The sequence below is a fragment of the Caloenas nicobarica genome, chromosome 3, assembly GCF_036013445.1.
Source record: "Caloenas nicobarica isolate bCalNic1 chromosome 3, bCalNic1.hap1, whole genome shotgun sequence".
In the NCBI taxonomy this organism is placed as follows: domain Eukaryota; kingdom Metazoa; phylum Chordata; class Aves; order Columbiformes; family Columbidae; genus Caloenas; species Caloenas nicobarica.
Genome location: NC_088247.1, coordinates 110,956,596 through 110,978,533, shown reverse-complemented (window position 1 = coordinate 110,978,533; position 21,938 = coordinate 110,956,596). Strand labels below are relative to the sequence as shown.

General features: G+C 40.7%; 1 protein-coding gene across 4 annotated transcripts in view; it reads left to right on the top strand.

Annotated features, from left to right (window-relative positions):
- Positions 1-13,015, top strand: part of GPCPD1 (glycerophosphocholine phosphodiesterase 1) — a 51,953-nt gene extending 38,938 nt beyond the window's left edge. For 3 of the 4 annotated variants that reach the window (XM_065631418.1, XM_065631415.1, XM_065631416.1), the window contains exons 16-20: positions 690-755; positions 2,336-2,472; positions 3,624-3,759; positions 4,090-4,250; positions 10,347-13,015. In XM_065631418.1, the coding sequence (XP_065487490.1) occupies positions 690-755; positions 2,336-2,472; positions 3,624-3,759; positions 4,090-4,250; positions 10,347-10,551 (705 nt within the window). In that variant the 3' untranslated portion in view covers positions 10,552-13,015. Of the gene's footprint in view, positions 1-689; positions 756-2,335; positions 2,473-3,623; positions 3,760-4,089; positions 4,251-6,656; positions 6,758-10,346 lie in introns of all 4 variants that reach the window. The other variant, XM_065631419.1, reaches the window with a different exon arrangement.
- The last annotated feature ends 8,923 nt before the right edge of the window (positions 13,016-21,938 follow it).

Here is a 21,938-nt window from a genome sequence, read left to right as displayed (position 1 = left end):
CATATGCCCTACTGTATTGGTTTTTTACTGTCTAATCAGATTACTGCATAACTGCAGAAAATAAAGAACTTTGTGTAATAGACTAAACTACTGAGGTTCCATTCCTCTACCTGGTTTGATTCTCCAGATTTAATTTTCTTCCTATAAGAAAGGGTATGTTAGTCCCTTCTATGCCTATCATCTTTATAGGGTTAAAGAATCATCTACCAAAGTTTCCTTAATTTCATTAGCAGTTAGCTTCACCTTTTGATTTGAAGTCATCTTACATTTAATTATGTACAAGAATGTCACATACTTTGATCTGATCATCCTATGGCAAGCTCATGGATTTCATACTTGGGACTTTCACTTAAGATACTTTTTGCATTCAGAAAAACTTCCTGGAGCAGTAAAAAACATTTCTTTAGGAGTACAAATGAGGCATTTCTTACACGTTAAGGTGAATTGACTTGCATTTCTAACTTGTCAAAATTTTGTCATTATGATTTTATTTGTTTTCCTATATTTCCTAATTTGAAACTGAAGTAGGAAAAGATATATATGTATCTTGTGTTAAATGTGAAAAACAGAGTTTTTTGTTCTGCTGTTACATTGGTGTTAAATTCCAATGTATTCTCCCAGTAATTAAGCTCATAGTTCTTAGTTGTCCTCCTTTGCTGTGGCGTCTCTACATAATGAAATTTTCTTAGGTCCTGGAGTCTGTTTCAGAAGATGTTGGGTTCAACATAGAGATAAAATGGATCTGTCAACAAAGGGTAAGTGCAATTTATTTTGATACTTTGCCATTCTCGTGGCTAAAGCTTGTAATTTGACGTGGCAATTTATGAGCTACAAAAAAGGCATAATTTTGTTTCTTTTTTATGTGACTCTTTTGTTTTATTATAACCCACTATGTTTAAAACGGGGAGTATAATAGCACTGCTTTAGGAAATGAACAAACTTACTCTTAAAAGAATAGAAATTATTTACAGGATTGAGTTCATAATACAGCTCAGAGTGCTTTTAGTGGAATACCCTTTTTAAAGTCAATGGATTGCAACAGGTCAGGCACGTTATATATGGGAAAAGTGACAAGAAATTCAAACTCTCCTGGCCTAGTGCAGGGGCAGCTACAACATGGTGCGGTAACACAAGCAACCGTTTTCCTCCGAGTCAGTAGTACTGCGAATTCAGCTGGATTGCTTAGTGCTCGGTCTAGAAGGAAACAGTGTCAAGGGTAGGACTGGAAGCCTGGAGTTGGGGAAGCAAAGGAGGTAGAGTGGTCGGTGGAAACAAGAAAGAGTGGTAGGTGGAAGTCCATATGTGTGGAGACAAGCCGGTGCTCTCGGAAAGGTCAACGGCAGAGAGACTGGTACCTGCTGTTCTCATAGACAAAGGATATCTCATTCGTTTCTACAAATCTTAGTCTTACATTTTACATTTAGAAAGAGCAATGCAAAATATCTGTAGTGATCTTTCATGCAATTCTTTCGTGTTTTCAAAATTAAAAGAGGCTTCCTAGAAACTTTCTCCTTGGATGGGAATCATAGACTCATAGAATCATAGGATCATTTCGGTTGGAAGAGACCCTCAGGATCATTGATTCCAACCATAACCTACCTCTAACACTAAACCATGTCCCTAAAAACCTTTTCTAAACGCCTTTTAAGCACCTCCAGGGATGGTGACTCCACCACTTCCCAGGGCAGCCTGTTCCAGTGCCTGACAGCCCTTTCTGGGAAGAATTTTTTCCTAATACCCAATCTAAACCTCCCCAGTGCAACTTGAGGCCATTTCCTCTTGTCCTATCACTTGCTACTTGGGAGACCAACACCCTCCGTGCTACAACCTCCTTTCAGGTAGTTGTAGACAGCGATCAGGTCTCCCCTCAGCCTCCTTTTCTCCAGGCTGAACAGCCCCAGTTCCCTCAGCTGTTCCTGATCAGACTTGTGCTCCAGGCCCCTCACCAGCTCTGTTCCCTTCTCTGAACTCTCTCCAGCACCTCAATGTCTTTCTTATGATGAGGGGCCCAAAATTGAACACAGGATTCAAGGTGCGGCCTCACCAGCACCAAGTACAGTGGCACAATCACTTCTCTAGTCCTGCTGGCCACACTATTCCTAAAGACAGTGAATTTTTCAGTGAATCTTATTTCTGTTAGAATGTGGCTGTACCTCCCAGACTGACAGTCCTGTAGAGCTGTAACTAGCATTCGGTAGACTTGGAGTGACCTCTGTATTCAGACAGGCAAACTGGATTCTCATTTTGCTTGGGTTCAACGAGAGACCATTGCTGGTTAAAGTAATTTTAGTAAGCATTAATTTAAATGGCTGAAACTTGTGCTTTCTTTTTGTAGGACGGACAGTGGGATGGCAACTTGTCAACTTACTTTGATATGAACCTCTTTCTAGATATTATTCTAAAAACTGTTTTGATCAATGCTGGAAGAAGAAGAATTGTATTTTCTTCTTTTAACGCAGATATTTGCACAATGTAAGTTAATAGATAAATAATGTGTTGAGGTTTTTTTTAATTTGGTAAAATTTACTTTGGACATAACAATACCTAATGGGAAACAAATAACATGTGTTTTAATTAGACCTAAACTTTGGGTGCCAAAATAGCTGGGAGTTAAACTGGGACCACTTTACCATCTGAACTGTGCTAAAAATAAAATAGGAGAACATTTGTCAAGTGCCTTCCTCAGTGCTTCAGTCTTGACACAACAGAAAAGGTCAAGATTTCTGCTGGTATCACGAAGTCTTTTTCAGTCATACTTGAGGGGTACACAAACTTAACTTACAAACAAGATCATCGTTAGAATTTTTTCGCTATATCTTATTTTTAAAAATGAAAGAACTTTGGATTACTTGTATTTGGTTTGGTGGTGGTTTGGTTTTTTGTTTCCTGAAGTGATTTGCTTTCCTTTTGTGGAATGTCATATAGGAGGCATTGGGGCACAGAAAAAGCATGGGAGGTGAACTGGGGAATGAACATATGAACTAACAATATGCTCTAGTACTTTGTAACAAGAAGTAATTTAGTGCTGCTAATGAAAGGCTTTATGGAAATCTCAGTTGATGAGAGATTGCACTGATGAAATAAGATCGAAGGGGAAGTGGGTGGGACAAAATCAAATTAAGGTACTGATAAAAGGGTTAAGCGAATGTGTGAGGGTGTGTAACACACTGATCCCAAAACTTTGCTTCCATCTGTTGTGAATTCATACCAGCGTAGTGGTATCCAACTTGAAAAATACATCAGTAAGGTTAAGTGTTGTATATTAGCCATGTTTAGAAATTCTTACCATGAATCTTCATTTTACTCTAACATGCACTTAAGAAGAAAATTACGGAATTGAACAGTCTTTGAGGATTTTATAGAAACATTTTGAGGATGTGGATCTGAGTTCAACCTGAAGTCTAGCTTCCCTTAAATTGTGTGTTAATCTCTAATAGTAGCAAAAGGAAGAGTCGGAGTGGTTTGTTACACAGTTTGATACTAAACTGTAGTACCATCTCATTGCACCAGCTAGGAACTGTAAGAATACGCAGCAAAGAGTGTAATTCTCCTCAAGCAGTAAGATTGAATTTCCCTGCTTTTTAACACATTTGCGAATTGCAAACTTCTTGTTTTTCTAACAGGGTTCGACATAAGCAAAACAAGTATCCTGTGTTATTTCTCACCCAAGGAGAATCTAAACTCTATCCAGAACTTATGGATCTTAGATCTCGTACAACTCCAATTGCCATTACTTTTGCACAGTTTGAAAACTTGCTGGTAAGCTGACGAGTTCTGGTATTACTCTGCAGTAAACTGAAACTAAATTATTACTACTTCTAAATCTTATCATTTTTGACACTAATGCTTAAAATTACAACTAACCTCATAAAAGAAATATACTAACATTTGGTAACCGCCAAAATAACGTCCTTTGTTTCAACTGGATTTTTAATACAGTGCTTAAAAATAGTGCTATCAGTTAACTCAATAATAATTAAAAAATACAATTATGGGTGAAATTGTAAGGAGCTGCAAGTGTCAAAAGATAAACCTGATTTAAGAGTGTTTCAGAAACATGGATTTTAATTGAAGTCTTTTGTATTTCAGGGAATCAATGTGCATTCTGAAGATCTGCTGAGGAATCCATCGTTTATTAAAAGGGCCAAATCTAAAGGCCTAGTTGTTTTTTCATGGGGTGATGATGCAAATGATGCAGATAACAGGAAGAAGCTGAGAGAATATGGTGTTCATGGGCTAATATATGACAGGTACTTGATTGTGTTTTAAAAATAATTATAATACTAAAGCTAAGAAACTATTGTATCCTGATTCCTGTGACATTTTCACATTGCTTTTTGGTTGACTGAGTGCAGAATATCTTCCTTTTGTACTGTAAGTACAAGAAGCCCATAAACCCAGTTCAAGAACAAAACTAACACTATTTCAGCTGTGTATGTGAAGCAAAATAAGTTTTGTTTTTAGTGAGGTTAATGTAAATATAATTTGATGTTTTAAAGAATTAGTGCATGGCATACACACTATTAACATTCCTGATGGTAGTTTTTCAACTTTGTACATGAGGATAATGGATTTAACTGTTCAGCCGAAATCTTCAGCTTCTACATTTAGTTATGGAGACAGTTTACACTACTTAAATTAATGATTTTAATTTATTTTTTTGCCAGCATTCTGTTGTGTTTCAAAGCTGTGAATTTGCTGTTTTTTCTATTAAAATTACCTTGAGGGCAAACTGCCAAATCAGTCACTTCAGAAAGTAGTTATTACATCCACTCAGGTGGACATCGGAATACCGTGGTAAATCTTTGAACAAAAGTGTTATTTTAGTTCCTGACAAAACCCCAGAGTTTTAGGTCTTTTATCATAAAAGATGTGCAATTAATTATTACAAGATAATGATTAATTTGGGAAGCTGTATTAAATTATAATTTCTGAGAGATTACAAAGAATATGTAATTGGGAAAGCATTAAGTGTATCTGAAATGTCAAAATATAGAAGTCCTTCAAACCTTTTGCTTTAGCAAGGGCATTGCTTTGCATATTGTCTTACCTGGAAAAAAAAAAAAGGGCAAGGGGGGAGGGAAATCAAGTAATTGTCAAGGACTCTGTTTTATGAAGCGAAAACTGAGAGTCAAGTTTATGTATCTAGAGGCAAGAAATCCAATATTTTTGATACTAGAGTTCTAGGCTTGTAGTATAAAAAATAGTTAACTCCCTTCAATCTATTCTTGACTGTTGAGAGTCCTTGCAGAGTGGTGGGTCCTGTGTTTCTCTGGTTTTCCAGAGGTGTCCCTTATACTATATAGAATGTCTCCTATTAATTGGTGGTAAAAAGGAATAGCAAGATATTGACATTGGGGATCAGCTTCAGACTGAAGTCATTGAAACTTTAAATTGTCTTTCCTGCTCCAGCAGCGCTACATGTTCTACCTCTCCTACCAGTCAAGATTGAGGCCCCTTTAGTAGATGAAAAATCTCTCTGGATTAGCATGCAAGCAAAATGGTACCCTGACTCTTCAGTGTACAGTCACAGGGTTGTTAGGAAACTTGATTCCATGGTAAAGTGATAAATAGACAAGTGGGGTGTTTTAATCAAATACTACTGCATAAAGTGTTCTTATTGAGAGGACAGGAATACCTAATTCCAAAGCTGTTTAAAAACAGTAGTTCAGTGGTGCATTTTTTCTTTTTTTTTTCAAGTTACAAACTGCAATTGAGTAGCAAACAATTATCTTATTTCAGTATAATTGTTGCAGGCTTGTTAACTCTAATTTCTAAACATTATTGACTTCTTTTTTCTGTAGTCCAAAACAAATATTGGAATATTCCTTTAAAATTCTCAATTATTGTCCAAAATTTACTAATTATCTGAATAGTAGTAACTTTATCCTTAATAGAGGTTGCTTAGAAGGAACATCACACATTCTGAAAGTTGCATCAGATACATCAAGCTGGACATTTTGAAATGCAGGTGGTACCTGCAAGTCCTGGATGGCACGTGGAAATGTTGAGACCTGGCAGTGAGTTTTCCCATTCACAGTTGGAGCTGCTGGGTAAACAGGCAGTTCTTCAAATCATTTGAGAGTATGAAGTTAATATCAAGAGTTTAAATTGTCAAAAGTTTAAATAGGGGTGGCGTAAGCATCTGTATTCTGTGCTGTTTGAAGTTTAGAAATAGATAAATTCAAACCTACTGTGAAGCAGAACTCAAGTAGAGGGAGAGACTTACATGCATATTTCAAGGTCTAGAAATGCATAGGGACTGCAGTTATCTGTTTATTAGTGTAGAGCCAGTTTATGCTATGGTTACATCTTCAAATTCCAGAATATTTCCAGGGCTGAATCAAGATTTATTTCTTCCATGGCTTCTGCAGAACTTTTGTTTTCTGGACTTGAAGCCAAGTCCACATATTTATCAAAAATTGCTGTGCCTGGTGTTTTGTATTGCTGTTTACTAGACCTTTACTTAAACCATCTTAATATATGTTATTTGCCTGAATAAGCTAGGAAGTGAATACAGAAATTTTAGTGAATTTTAGGCTGCTTGGATATGGCCCCGAGTTACTGCATGTGGTAATTATGTCAAAGATTATGAACTGTCTGGGTAGAGATGATTTCTAGAAGCTATTTTTTCCGAACTTTAATCATGCATGTAGAATTGAGCAAAACACTGTAGCCAATTGCGAAGATGGCAGAAGAACTGTGTCCTGAATACCAAAAGTTGCCGTTATCGAGTGTTGGGCAAAACAAAATGCAGGTAGGGGATCTGACTTTGTTTTGCATGGAGAAAAACTGCAAGGCTAAACCTGGGAAGTTTACAAATGCCAATGCTATCAAAAAAATCATCTCACTGGGGCAGGAGAAATATTTTTTTGGTTTGGTTTGGTTTTTTTGTCCTTATCCAGTCCTTACTTCACTCAGGCTACAGATTATTAGACATACCCAAAGTCATTAAACCGAACGGATGGTCTAATGCAGTTGCCAGGACAATATTCCTCTTTTTTCCTATGTTCATCATTCATCTCAGCATCTAAGATATCCGGACTACTTGTGTTAAAAGGGCAACCCACAGAAAAGGTGCCACTTCTGCCTGAAAGCTTCTATTTGGGCTCTAATCTCGAGAAGTACTTTAAATGCACGACTGGTTGTCCTTTATTCACACAGAAAATTAAATGTCATACTTAGAATGCTTTATTAGTTTTATTTAAATTTTATTGAGAGAAGAAACTTCAACCCATTGTAGTGAAATTCTCTGGACTGGACTTGTGGGATGATTTAACTGGTGTTTTTCTCCTCAATAAGCTTTGTAAACAGTCCAGGAAATATTTCTGTGTTTGAATATACCTAACTCGGTAAGGATAATGCGGTCTTATATTTTTACACCAGTCTTTATGTTAAAATACCAACGTGGAGAGGGGGTGGGTGCTAACTTACACTTGCATATTATCTTTTTTTACTTCACTTTACATGACCTGAGTTCTGTTTGTTGAGTAATATACACAGCTGCATGAAAATATTAAACCAGTAATCCTCAAACATTTATGCTGAAAGCTTTTGCATGAGAATCTTCAGTGTGTTTGTCTCCTCTCTAAACACTCCAGTTCCTTATGGCTGCATGTTGCATTTGCAGACTCCAGCCAAAAGCTCTATGCTCTATTAGTATTAGTAACTTTCTAAACTAACACAATTTTAGCTGGCAATAAAAGCAAAAGCATTCAAAACACTTCTCAAAACTGGAAGACTGTCTAAATCTGTGCCATTTTATTTGCTTGAAACTGAATGCTACTTAAATAAAAGCATGAATATATATAGGAAGTTAACAAGTATTAGTTGATTTATAATTTAATCTACTCAGTTATTGAATTAAGATGTTATGCAATGGCAGTCTATCTTTCCTATTTTGTGAATTGCAAAGTAAATTCAAGTTTACCTTGAACCGTCTAAAAAAAAGAAAAAAGTTTTAATCAAAAGCTTCAGATAACCTTTTTAGCATGAAAACAGTATTTTGATGCTGCCGAGTCTTTGTTTTTGGACCAAGCAATAGCAAAGAAAAACAGCTGCGACTAAGACTTGCTGAATATGTTATCAGAGGTTGCAAGAACACCTGATGGGAGCTAAGCACATCGGTTCTGTGTCTACTGCACACCCACGGAATGTCCTGCAAAGCTTTTTGCAGAAAGTGTTACTTTAAAAAAGTAATATTCAAAGAACCGTCCAGTCTTCTGCAGGGCTTGCTTATTAATAGGAAGTTGGATCTTTGGTGCGTAGTTACTTGTAAATGATTGTCCTGTTGAAGAATGAAGGATGGGGAGATGAGAGTTTATTCCTTATTTTGATGGTGATGTTGGAAATAATTCATAAGAGAAGTCCTGGAGCTGTGCTCTGGTTTTGCCAACTGCTGGTTTACCTTTGTGGACCCGAATGAAAAATGGGGACAAGAAATTCTGAGGTACAAGGGAAGCTCTGCTTCAAGTTGTCTTCTCTGCTTTGGGTTTAGAAGCAGCACAATATACGCACTGGAGCAGGCTGGTTCCAGTGGACAGTCTGAAAGGAGCTTGGAGGGTTGGACTCATACAAAATCTCAATTGAAAAGCATGAAGCAAGAATTACAGAATTCATGCTTACCCTCGTAAAGAACTAATAAAATACCTGCCAAAAGCTGCTTAGAAACATGCTTAGCTGTGTTCTAGGAACAAGGGGCTTAGAAACTTGCCTTTGCTCTTCTAGTGTCTAAGTGGTGGGAAGGACTTTAAGATTTGCAGTTCCTAAGGTGTGTTGCTATATAGAAAATTTATCTTCTAATTTCAGTGCTTTCTCTTGAATGCATAGAGAAATTTATAAGGTGCAAGCTAACTTAAAGGAAGAAAGCACAGGTTTGGCCTGCATCCTGGAAGGAAAGCAAGCAGGCTGGGCTTTGATTTTGGTGTTTTTTAGGCAATCTTGGGTATTATCTTAGGCCTGTATTGGATTATAGGTGCTGTGCAAGTAATTTAACTGCTGTGCCTTCTGTTCGTATTCCATAAAACTGGACGGCATTTGTCCTTCTAGGAGTTTCTTCACAGAAACTGTGTTTGATCTTACTGTAGAGAACGTGATCCATATCTATATTTCCTGCAGAAGTGTTCCCTCATTTGAACCCCATTTACTATATCACTCTTTGAGCTGCATGTTATTTTTGATGGCTCGGACTTGCCAACAGTTCGCAAGTTGTCTTGCCAGGGTAAAAAGGCACCTGGCACTGTATCATATAGCACTCCATTGGTTTAGTTGTGACATGTTCCTTTTTGGACATACCTCGAAATTATGATATGAAAGAGAAAGGGTGATACAAGAAAAACAAACCAGTTTCTTTAAAGGAATCATAAATGAAAGTATGAATGTTCATAAAAGACTAAAGCAGAAGCCATGGTGATTTATTCCAGAAGTTCTAATTTGAAGGAGACAAACTTGGAGACCTGCAATACCTGAAACTCTGTATGCTAAAAGTAAGGGGAACTGGATGCCAGGATTTAAATTTTGGATATAAATAACATGCTGATGTTAGAAATTCATGTTGGGAGATGAGAATGTATCCTGGTCACAATAAGTGCTGTACCAAAGTTAGGTTACAGGAACATGACTGCTTTTGCTTTATAATGAATTAGAAGAATAGTATTTTAGTTATGCTAAGTACCTACACTGTCAAACTCAAAACATGTTTTGGGTTTGGACAATCTAGTACAATGTTGACAAGTGAAATCCTGCAGCTTTGTTTACATGTGTGAAAACAAGAAAACGAAAGGATATACTATTTAAAATAGTACAGATTGTTAAATTTGCATAAGGTATGAATGAAAATCAGATTTTCTGGTTTTCCGTCTTCACGGAATATTGTAGTGGTAATTTTAAAAAATGGTTCTGAACTGGGGGGCTGAAATACTTCTTGAAACAGTAAGTATAAACCATTCAGTATTATGTATAAGTAGTGTGTCACAGTCTGTTAAAATAATCTCGGGGCTCTGAAATTTCTTATGCTTTTAAGTGTGAAGCCCGGAACTCTGCTCTTACTTCACTGCTTTGTGCCAGCTGTAAAATCACATTTTTCAGGAGAGTGAGGTAAATGCCAGCGAGTCGCTTTTTTAGTATATCCAATGAAATATTAACCATTGTGTAAAAGGAATACCATTTTATATTGCAAGATGAACAGCAAAACTTAGGGTGCTAACCTCAAACATACTGTGTTATAGACTTGCCAATAACTAATTTTACTCTAGTAGGGGAAAAAAACCAGTTGCTTCATCTAGTCTACATTTCTGTGAACTGTCAGGTTATACTGATCAGTGGTTTTTCTCTTCTTGTTTACCCAGGATATATGACTCGAATCCTGAACAACCAAATATATTCCAGGTGGAGCAGCTAGAACATCTCAAGAAAGAATTACCAGAGTTGAAAAGCTGTGTGTGTCCCACAGTTAGCCATTTTAAATCCATAGCTCCATGTAAATGTCATTACACTTCCTCAGAAGAGAATACTGTAGATAACTTGAAGAGTGTTCAAATGCAAAAGGACTGACTCTAGGCAGAATGCTGGTTTGTACTATTTAACTTCACCATTGGAATAGTTCTGTCTATGCTTTCAGCTTTGTTTGTTTTGATTTTAACTCCCCAAATAGCAATAACTGCGTTCCTCATTCCTGACAGTGCTTGTTAAAATTTCAAACAACGTTAAAATACTCAGCCAGTTATAGTTATCGTTCCAGTTTACATACACAGTTTTAACTTTTTTCTATAATCAATTCTCAAATATTGAAAAATAAAACTAAGTATTAACACTAGGTTTTTGAAAATAAAAAAAAATTAGTGTGAGGAGTGGAAGCTCAGAAGCTAAACTGTCGGAAAATTACAATGATCTGGTATTGAAGATGCTGACAAATTGTTTTGACTTTGATTTTATTTCAATGCTACAGCTTGTCAGCCTGTATCTGACAACAGGAGATTGAGAGTGCTTGTGAGATACATATAATTACATCTGGTCTGAATACATTCATACCTCATATATGTATTTGCACTGATAGATCCAGCTGTACAAAGCTTTGTGCCATTTAAAAATATCTATATATTTTACAGTAAACTGCAATGCATATTAACTCATTTTTTCCCCACTTCATTGGACGCTTAGGCAGCTGCCATTATTTTCTGACTTGCCAATTCATTGGTACAGTGTCTCTGTATTGCAGTCAAGGGTGAACCACACGTATGATTTTTTTTTTCTTTCATTAATCTCGCACAACCCGCTAAACTTAGAAATGTTGCTAAAAATTTTAACGGAATTACAGAAACATCCTCAGTGGTTGAGAATTTTTTGCACAATAACCTTAATAAACAGAATGTGTATCTTGCACAAACTCTACAAAATGCATGCTTTAGTTATTAAGCATGAAATTTAGGTGTTTGCTGAGGTCCTTGCATCTTTATGGTGCTAGTTATGTGTGAAGGGTGCAAGGACTAAGTCAACTACTCAATCTTCTTTGCCTAAAACCACAAGCCTATTATTCACAAACATTTGAAGACAAGGCTATACTATACATGGTTTGTATTATTTGCATAATACAAGCTGCTAGCTTTTGTATTTTGCAAGTTTTTTTTTTTCCTTGAAGCAAGAGTCATAAATGTACTGAACTCAGATAATCGGTATTCTGTTGGCTGGTATCTATCCTCTGTAATTTATTATAAAGTCACAGCCTGGAGTTCTTTAAAGATATGTATGCACGTCCTTTTTCCTCCTGAAGCTGCAGGTCATGCCAACACAACAGCTGTAACTTGCTACTGAAGTGTTAATGTATAATAAGAATGGAAAATATTTTTTCTCTTGTAAATTGACAATGGAAACAACAGTGTGTACTATATTCTTTATATGCAGTCATTGCTACATACAACTGATTATACAGAGAGTAAAGCCATTGCAAAGAAGTGCTTGAGCCTGCACTGCTGAGCAGTTTGAAACTTGCCTTGTACATTTTAGTATTTAGAATTTGTTTGTCCTGCACAAACAGCGCAGTAATGATTAGGTATCTGGGAGCTGTCTTTTATTTAAAAAGAAAAAAAAATTAAACCAAAATTTGGAAGTGTGTGAGCTGTGTTTTTGGGAGGGAGGGGGCACTGAACCTGATTAAGTTGTGTCAGCAACTTGCTCCAAACCTGACTAACCTTTAAAAAGCTCTTCTGCTGCATCACTTGCTTGGCCACAGCAACAGCTGTTCTGCCACAGCTGGCAGGGCAATGCTGCCAGGCTATGGGGAACCGCAGAGCAGGGTTGTGGGAACTGGCCAGAGGGAGTTATGTTCAACTAACGTCCTACCAAAAGTTGTAAGGAAATGCTGTGGTGATGAGCAAAGACGGGGGTGTCCACCTGTATTGCTCTGTGGGTGTCCATCAGCTGCTGGTAAGCTTTATGCTGCAATGGCCAGGGGTCGGTATTATGAGACTTCATCTGAGGGGAAAAAAACGATTCCTGAAAGAGAGACTCACCTTGTCGAATGTGCAACTCTTTGAGGGAAACTCTGCAGTGTTGTCAAAGAGGATTTTAGGTACTCTTGTGAAGTTGTTCCATCCCTACACCCTCACATGGACACATAGCTACACTGCATTGATGCCCAGATGAGATAGAGGCTCCTTGGAAATGCCAGATTTCTGCTGAGATGGCTACACAGTCCGACTGCCCTGGCAGCTGCTCTCCAGCCTGCGGCAGCACTTAGGTAAGCATGTTGCCTGGTGAAAGGCGGCTGTCAGTGTTCCACTTGCCCAGCAAGTAAATCAGTACTGGATAGGTTGTTCAGTGCCTCCAATTCCTCCAAAACCTTCTCCTTGTCTCTCTCCCAGCTGTTAACTGGCTCATTTCTCACAGGCATCAAAGCAAAAATAGTGAAAGATGGTGGGTTTGTTGAGGGGAACTCTATTTTCCATGGAGTTTGACGGGTTTGGGTAACTGTCTTCAGACAAAGATGTGCTGAGCGCCTGTAATTTAAATAACCTAAATTGGTGGCTGCTTCCAGAGGTGTTGACCACTTACTTTGCAGGCGGACTCCCATTCCTCATCAGAGTTTCATACCTCGTTACTGGGTTCGTACTTGGTGTTCTCAGCTGGTGTTTGATGTTCGCTGTTCAGGGGGTGGCCAAGAGTCCATCTACAGAGAAATGAAAAGCAAGAAACTATCCCTGACAGACTTAGGGAACAAAACCAAGACCATGGGTATTTTTAAGTATTTATTTTCTACTGAAATCTCTTCTCTTTGGCTGGTTTGGATCCTGCCACCTCTGGCTTTTGAGCACAGGCAGCTTTGCTCCAGCCATGGGACTGCTACAGTTTTGTAACTAATCCAGAGATGTGTGAACTGAGGTAGGCAGGACAGAATTTCATTCCTGCTTTTGGAGCATTTCTTTCTGGGCCCACCCAAAGACTGGACTATATGTGACTCATGAGACCCGTGTTACTTCACACTCTGGCTCCGTCCGCTGTAAATAAGTGAGAAGGGAAGATGAGAACCTTACCCCATACAACAGAGTAGACTGGAGAATAAATTCCCTGCACGCAAGTGCCTGGATAACAAGGTATTTAATTGCTATGATAAACCTCTGGTAAAACTCAGGTGGAGCCAGGTATGGGGAGTTAAATTTGTGTATTAAAGACATGGGAGGAGGAGTGAACCAGTATACACCTTCGCACCCAAATTCCGTGCTGGCAAAGGGGACTGAATTTGTCCCTTGCAAAGCTCTGCCCCTGTAGCAAGAGTGGATTTGGCCCCAGGGAGGGTGGTTTACCTACCACTGCATAGGAGGCTACTACTGGTGCAGTTTGTGATGTTCATCTGTTGCTGATGGACACGTGGGTGCTTGCCCCACATGTGGATCTCCTGTGTTTCCATTTCCACTGGCTGTTCCTGTGTGTTTCAAACCACCGACTGTCCCCAGGCAAACCATCATGAGTATCTGCTGGAGGCTGCAGTGTGGGCATCCGTTTGCCCCTTCTGTGGTTTGTGCTCATCCCCCCGCAAAGCAGCAGCTCTCACACTATTCCTCGTAGGTGTGCGTGGGGCTGCGTGTAAGCAGTTAATGTCTGATGCTTATTTTGGAAGAGACTGCTCGCTGTTCCTGCCTGCGGCTGCTTCATAGCATGCCCCATGTGAGAGCCTGTAGCTGGGCTTGGTTGGTGGTGGGTGATTTAGCAAGAAATGTTCACTGGTACGATGTCATTAAAATGACTGAAGACCAACAGAAAAGGGAGAAAAGTCATCTAGTCACTCTCCCTTGCTGATATAAGAAATTCGCAGTTAGAGGGTGCAGATGTGAATATTGGGAGTGCAGACTTGATGGATAAGATTGCGTTATTAAGAGCTGCTGTGAAAGGTATGTCTGTAGGCTTTCCAAGTGAGACAAGTTTGAACTGTTTTTTGTGGTTCTGGGTTGTCCAGGTAGCGTAGGTTCTCTTGAGGTGATGTGTAGGAGAGCTAACTCTCAACAAATAGCTGAATAGTGACTCTGTGGTGCTAGTGAGTGGATAATTATTTGTCCTCCCCTCCCTGCCCCAAACTTTGGCAAGAAAAAACTCAGCAGAACACGAAGAAAATATTAATTGTCAGATATGGGCAATAGTAGTCTGTCTTGATGGTAAAACTGTGAATACCACAGAGTACATACCATATGAGAGTTTTATGTATGTAATGGGAACACAGCAAGGACAAATCCAGATAAAATGTTTCTTGTAACTTAAATGTACTAAATTGTGGGGCCTCATTAAGCTCGGTGTTGAATTGTTGGATGTTTTGCAGTAGGAGTATTTTAAATGATGATGTCTTTCTCCTGGAAGAAGGAACCCGTTTTTGCTCTCAGTTCATGAGATAGTCTGGGGAGAAGGTAATAATTTTATGACCTTATTCTGGACCTCAAAGCCTGAGTCTAAGTGAATCCTATATTCATGACAGACAAAAGCTGGGTGTTTTTTCCTGTGCATGGGTCATGAAATATGCACATTTTTTTACCTTGCAATATTTATTTCTTACCACAATGGTAAGAAATATTATTTCTTATTGAAAATACTACATATAGCTTTATTTCTTCTTTAAAAGCTGATTTGCCTTGGTTTCTAGTATAATGGAAGGCATTTTACAATGTCAGGCTTTCCTAATACTGAACAAGTAACTGGTATCTTTGTCACTGATCAGAAGCTGTTATTTCTGCATGTTTTGAAAAATACTATGGGTAACTTGTCCTTCCATTTGTAGACAATTGTTGTGCTGCAAGTGTTGATCCAAGGATGGTCCAAGAACCATCTCCAGCTAGTTCTGGAAAGGCTGGCATAGAATCGCAGCAGGGTTTAGGTGGGAAGGGATCACTGAAGGTCTGTAGTCCTGTCATCTGCTGGGAGTGGGGCTATCTTCAAAGCTGGGTCAGGTTGTTCATGGCCTCGTCCAGTCGTGTTTTGAGCATCCTGAGTGATGGAGAACCCATAGTCTCACCCTTTCACATGCTGGCTACGCTCTGGCCAGCACAGCCTGCTGTGGGGAGGTATTTCAATGACACTAGCTCCAGCAGAATCCAAGTGATTCTGGCCGAAACCAGATTCTTGGGAGATTTAACATGTGGTTCCTTGCAATTCATACATGTGTATGTGGGAACAGCAGGACATATGGCTCCAGCCACCCAGATGATAAAGGAAGATCAATACTAACATGACCATCTGGACAGTCGAAGTAGACTAATACTAACATGATTAAATCACAGCAGTCAGTCAAAACAAGGCGGCCTGAACAGGTTACACAGGATTGTGTGTTTGTGAAGGACTGATAGCCCAGGCCAGCGAAAATGGTATCTCGGGCCGGAACACCGCCCCAGGATGTATGGTGTGTGAGTGTTGGGCCTAGGCGTGTGTGTTTGGAATAGCATTTTTTGAAAAAACATCCTGTTTAACCTCTCGGTCCAGGCCTGTATCTGCAAAGCTATAAATGGAAAAAGGCTAATTAAAGGAGGCTCAGCTCAGCTCGGCTTAGCTCTGCCTGGCTCTGCTCTCACTGCTAACAAGAATTCTGTGTCCGTGTTTCTTTCTGCATCTCCATATGCGTGTCTGTATGCATCATCTCATCGCCGCATGTGTACCTCAATGTCTGTGCTAAGTAAAGTGCTGGCAAGCTTAGCTCTTCTTTTGCATTTTGCTTGTAAAGATGTACTGCGTGTTGAGAAGCAGCAGTTAGTTTGGAACTATGCAGTCCCCTGTTCGGAGTGTCTTACTCTCATACCACCAGTAATAAATATCACCAGTAACGGGGTATCTGCAAGCTAAACTGTGTGCTCATGCATTTTTCTCTTCGCAGTCTGCATTGAGTTGATGTCCTCATAGTGCTGTTTGTGAGGATAAGTACAGAAGCAGCCATGAATCTGGGTGCACAATCTGCGAAAGAGCTGACAGACAGTTTTGTAAGGTGAATGGGGGCACAGCTGCTGTTCATTTTTCTGACAGTCAGACCTGCCTTTATTCTGCAGCATTGCCATTGCCTTCAGAAAGCTTTGATGCTGTGATTTCTGATATTCCATTTGGGAAGATGTTCAAGATCACAAAAGACATACAGCTCCTTCCAGATATTCTCCAGGAAATGGAGAGGTATGTGTGGCCTTTGACATGCTTGGGGTTTGCTGTAAATGTCATGATGGTTTGTGATCCTCAGCATTCAGTCAGCTTTAGGTTTGCTTTATTCCAAACATTCTCCAGCTCTGTAATCTGACCCTGTGCAGGCTGTGAAAGTCTGAGTCCTTCACTTGTCCCTTAAAGGCTGTTGTGGTTTGTCTTGCAAGCTGTGGAAGTGCTGATGGCAGTGCAAGCTGACAAGGAACGAGCTTGCTGTATGAGCCACACTCACAAATATTCTTTACAAGGCATGATGGTGACAGAAAGGAGAAAGAGGAGAGGATGCCCTAGAAAAGCTTAAAGTATGGCCAGGTAAATAAAGCAATAATCCTTTCTGCTTGTAAGCTTTCCTTTTGACTTCACAACCAACCTTTTACCATCTTGCCTTGGCAGGAAGGATCTCAGACCAGAAAATGTGGTATGCATTTTCCTTTCTGTTAGTGTGTACTGGAATATCCAGCTAGCCACCTGGTCTGCTTTTAGACACCTGCTTTCATCTCTCACTCTGTCAGTTTATGTCAGGGTTGAACCAAGCTAATAGTGGGCTGCTTCTAGCAGGCAGTTCAAATCATCTGTCCCTTTATTTCATTTCTTGGCTGAAAACAAGCCCTTTCTGTAGGGTTGGTCTTCAGTGGGTGTTGACCTTGCTCACCCAATGCAGGAATGTGGTGGGATGATGGTGAGGAAGGTGAGGTAGCTCCACAGACTGGCAGGGCAATCTTAGGTCGGCTTACGCTGACCGTCCCTCCTGTTGGCCATGCTTGTCTTCTGGTCTCATTTGCTCTGTTGGGCCATCCTAAGCAAAATATTTCCTTGGGATAGTGGAGGTGAGGAAGGGAACATTACCATGGGAGCCCCACCAGTAAGACTTTTCAGTCCACTTGCTGTGAACAGAGCAAGGATAGTCCTCTTTTTCCCCTCTTTCAATGCCAAGTGTAATGTTTCCTCATGTACTAAAAAAAAAAAAAAAAAATTACAAACAGTAGTTAATTTTCCTTTGTTTCCTGAGTTTGAAAGCCATTAAGGATCAGTGGAGCACAGAAAGGACAGTCCCTTTAACAGTTCCAAATTCCAGCTTCAGAGTTGCCTTACCAACCTGAGAAGCTCTTGCTGCCCTGGGAAGCTGTTCCTTTGCAGGCTGGTGGAGACTCACGTGAGGGGAAAAAACTGAGTCCATCTTCCCTGCTAACTTAGTGAAAAGAACTCCCGAGGTCAGAAATGTTTGGAAGTCAGGACAGGGCCTAGTTCTCCCATTTAGAAAGAGTTGTGAAGACAGGGAGTTTCAGTTCCATTTGGAGATGTAGCTTACTGAGTTGAGCCATGCCCTTTAACGTGCTTAGGTGTTTTATCCAATGCAGCTGGCATCTGAAGTGTCAGCAGTGTTGAGTTCTGCACAGGAGAATGAATGCCAGGCAGGATGAACACCTAACCTTCATTTTTTCTGCAATTGCAGAGTACTTCGTGTTGGAGGCACTGTTGTATTGCTGCTGAGCCAAGATCTCCATCAGCGTATGGATGGCATTACTGAGTGTGCTGGAAAGGACTCTGCTCGTGCCATTTCTGACGGCACAAGTGAAACTGCCACTGCAAAAGCCCTGAATGTGGATGGGAATTCTTCCTCCCTGGTGAATGGTGTTGATGAATCCTTTCTCAGCAGCCGACAGACATGTTTTGGGTCTCTGGTGCCAGATGGTGTCTATGGGGTTAGTCTTGGAAAGACAGATGCTTTCATATACAGATACAGGAAGATCTCTACTGCTGGGAATCAGCAACTTTCTTGCGCTGTGCTTATGTGAATTTGACTCCTGATACACTTATAAATCAGCATGGCAGTGATCTGGTGGAACCCTGCTGATTCAAACAAACCCTGTGCTGTTTGTTAGCTCACCTTGTTTTCTTTGGATGTCCTAAGGCTTTGCTCTTCTCACTTTGGTTTTTAGGAGAGGTGGCAGATGACTGCTAGTGTTTCAGATGTTTTTACTGTAAAATACTGTAATGAGACAGAGTCCTCACGTCCTTGTTTACACAAAGCCTCTTGGTAACAGGAGGAGTTTCTTTGGGAAAGACTTCATTTGCAGAACTGCAAAAACAAATATGGTAATATTAAATGTAAATGGACTTTCACCTTCAGCAATGTTTTTAGGAAGCACATCTTGTCTCAAGAAGTCTCCAGCTCTTTTTTAGGGCTGGATGTATTCTTTACCATGCGCCTTGCAGTATTACTTCAAAGCTCGTTTCTGATGAGTTTGTCACTATTCTGATTGCTTGGAGTGAAAAGTAAACCATTTTATCTGTTAACTCTTTGCAGTGTTTGTATGTATCTAATGGGTATGCTTTAGCTTTTTAAGGTAAAAAAAAAAATTTCTATCAAAAATAATGCTTTTTCTCATTTGGCAGTGTTACTGCAAGGGCACAATGTGGAAAATGGAAAAAACTTGCCAAGTGGACAAACAACCAGACATTACTTCTGCCTGAAAAGAAGCATATGGAAAAACTCTCCTGAAAAAAAGAGGTCTTAGCAGTTCTTTTAGTCTATGCAAAAGGTATTTGTGGGGGGGAGAGGATAGTCTAATTCAAAGCTTTCCCATGGCTGCTGAGCTACAGTGAAGTATTTTCATAGAGAATTACTGCAGATAGCTTTCAGATGCTCTTTTGGACAAGCATTTGCAACTTGGCAAACTTATGCATTGTGCTCGTGTGCTGTGATTAGTATGGAGATACAATTAGTAGTGTGTCTGGGGTTTGGTTTTGGTTTGTTTGTTTTTTCCTTGATTCTGACAAGGTGCTTTGGCTGGGTAAGGGAAGAGACTTAAATCTTATTTCAAGAGACTGAAACTTACTGTTGTTGAGAACTGCTAGTGGAGCCCCGCAACTTTATACAATGCTGAGGTGTCTTTTCAATAAATTATCACACCTGTGGGAAGGGGCCTCTGGTGGCCAATGCTAGATCACAACAGCAGGGGCTCTGTCCAGCCAAGTCTTAAACCTCCAAGGATGGAGATCCCTGCCCCTCAGGGTGCATGTCCCAAGGGACACCACCTTCCTGGGGGAGAAGCTTTTTTTACATGTGAGCCTCCCAAGCTGCAGTCTGTGGCTGTTGTCCTGTTGTCGCTCACTGCATCATCTGATGCTGCAAGAGTTTGGCTTTCTCATGTCTACAACTGCCTTTCAAGCAGTTATTGGTTATTCCACTTGTATGAGTAAGTGACTTGCAAGGCACAGTAACTGGAGGTCAGCAGGAAAGGCGTGCTCCACCGACCGGCAGCACACACTGCCTACGCAAGGGATACCTGGTGCAGCTTTAATCTGTAATTAGCGTGTCAGAACGACGCATTACCTCTTGTCAGAAACAGAACGTGCTGGGTGAGGCTTTCCTCAATGATCAGAGCGCTGGAACAGCTCTGCTGTGAGGACAGGCTGAGAGAGTTGGGGTCGTTCAGCCTGGGGAAGAGAAGGCTCCAGGGAGACCTTATTGTGGCCTTTCAGTGCTTAAAAGGGGCCTGTAAGAAAGATGGGGACAGACTTCTTAGCAGGGCCTGTTGCAACAGGACAAGGGGTAATGGTTTTAAACTAAAAGGGGGGAGATTCAGGCTAGACATGAGGAAGAAATTTTTTACAACATGGGTGGTAAAATACCGGAACAAGTTGCTCAGAGAGGTGGTAGATGCCTCATCCCTGGACACTTTCCAGGCCAGGCTGGACAGGGCTCTGAGCAACCTCATCTGGGTGAAGATGTCCCTGCTCATTGCAGGGGGTTGGACTAGATGACCTTTGAAGGTTCCTGCTAACCAAAACTATTCTATGATTCCTCCCAAAAGAAGCTGACTGCTGCCACGATGTGCCCACAGAGAAGAACAGCTACAGTCACAGCAGCCGTGATCCACCTTCAAGTCTGTTTCCACCAAACCCAAGAAATTAAGAGTAGGTGTTACCAGGGACAAGCCTTGCACTGCAGGGGGAAATAGAGGGACATCTAGAAACAGCCACGAGGGCAGCTGGCCCGTGGTAGGAGTAATACCAGACCTATGACTGAGGACCTATAGTGATCCTGTAGTAAGGCTGCTAGAAATTAGCACTATCGTATGAACCATATAACTGTACAGCTTCAGCTATCTGACCTTCAGGATGTGGGTGCAACATGGTTTTATGTAGACACACCGTAATACACTCTTTATTCTCTGTTTTCTTCCATAGTTTAAATTTAAAGTAACCTGGATGGACAGAAATGCTCCAGTTTCTAAATGTCAAGGAGTTTCCACGCAGACAGGTTCTGCCGTAATTGTTTAGCATGTCGTTTCTGTCACGTCTCCTGCTGGACCTTTTCCAGTGACGACAGAGTGCAGGCTTTCAGGCTGGTGTCCGCAGGCCCCTGGAGAGGTGAGGAGAGAGGTGACCTGCCTGTGAAAGGTGGTTAAGAGCAGGCTACATCCAACAAGCTTAAAAACCCCTTGTGTGTGGTGTTCACACTTTCCTGGACTGAACGTAGCAGCCTGCAAGAAAAAAACGAGAGCGAAAATTGCTGATGGCTGGGACCTGGTGGGATCCTGCCTCCTCAGCCCCTCCTCTGCAAACTAGTGTCTCATCATTGTGTGTTGGACATGAAAGGGAAAGCACGAGCCAGTGGGCCTCAGCAGGGAGGAGTGGGCCATGCCGAACATGCTATACAGATGCTATTTGTCCTGGTGGTTCATCTTCATCGGGTTGAAGGAGATGTTGTGCAAGCATACCAGCTGGGGAAAGTGGTACTTGATAACAGTGCATCTCTGAGCAATGCCTGCCAGAGGGAAAGGCAAGGCATTCCCATACCAGGTAACCAAAACCAGCACCAGTCTCCCCTCCCAGCACTGGGAATTAGCCCCCTTTCCCACAGCTAGCCCTTCTCACCTGCCATCCTCCTCCCCAACCTTTTACCATCTGCTCAGCTTCTGTGCACCCTTTCTCCTGAGCAATCAGCTATGCCCAGCTTCTCCCAGTACCAGCACCTGTGTCCTGGATCCTCTGGAGACCACTGATGGCCAGCAGTAGTCATAAAACATTATCTATTACATGGGAGCTTGACTTCTTCCTTCCTCCTTGCCCCTTCCAAAAGGATACTGATTCTCTCTGAAAGACACAGATGAGTACTTCCACACAGTGACATAGAAACATGGGGAAATGCTTATTACTGGGCTGCTGAGCAAAGGCAACCAGTGTTTTCCCTATCATGCTTCACTCATGCCTCTCCTGCCAAAGATAAAACCTTCCCAGAAAAGGCCTGTGCTGCAGCGGGAGAAACAATGCTCTGA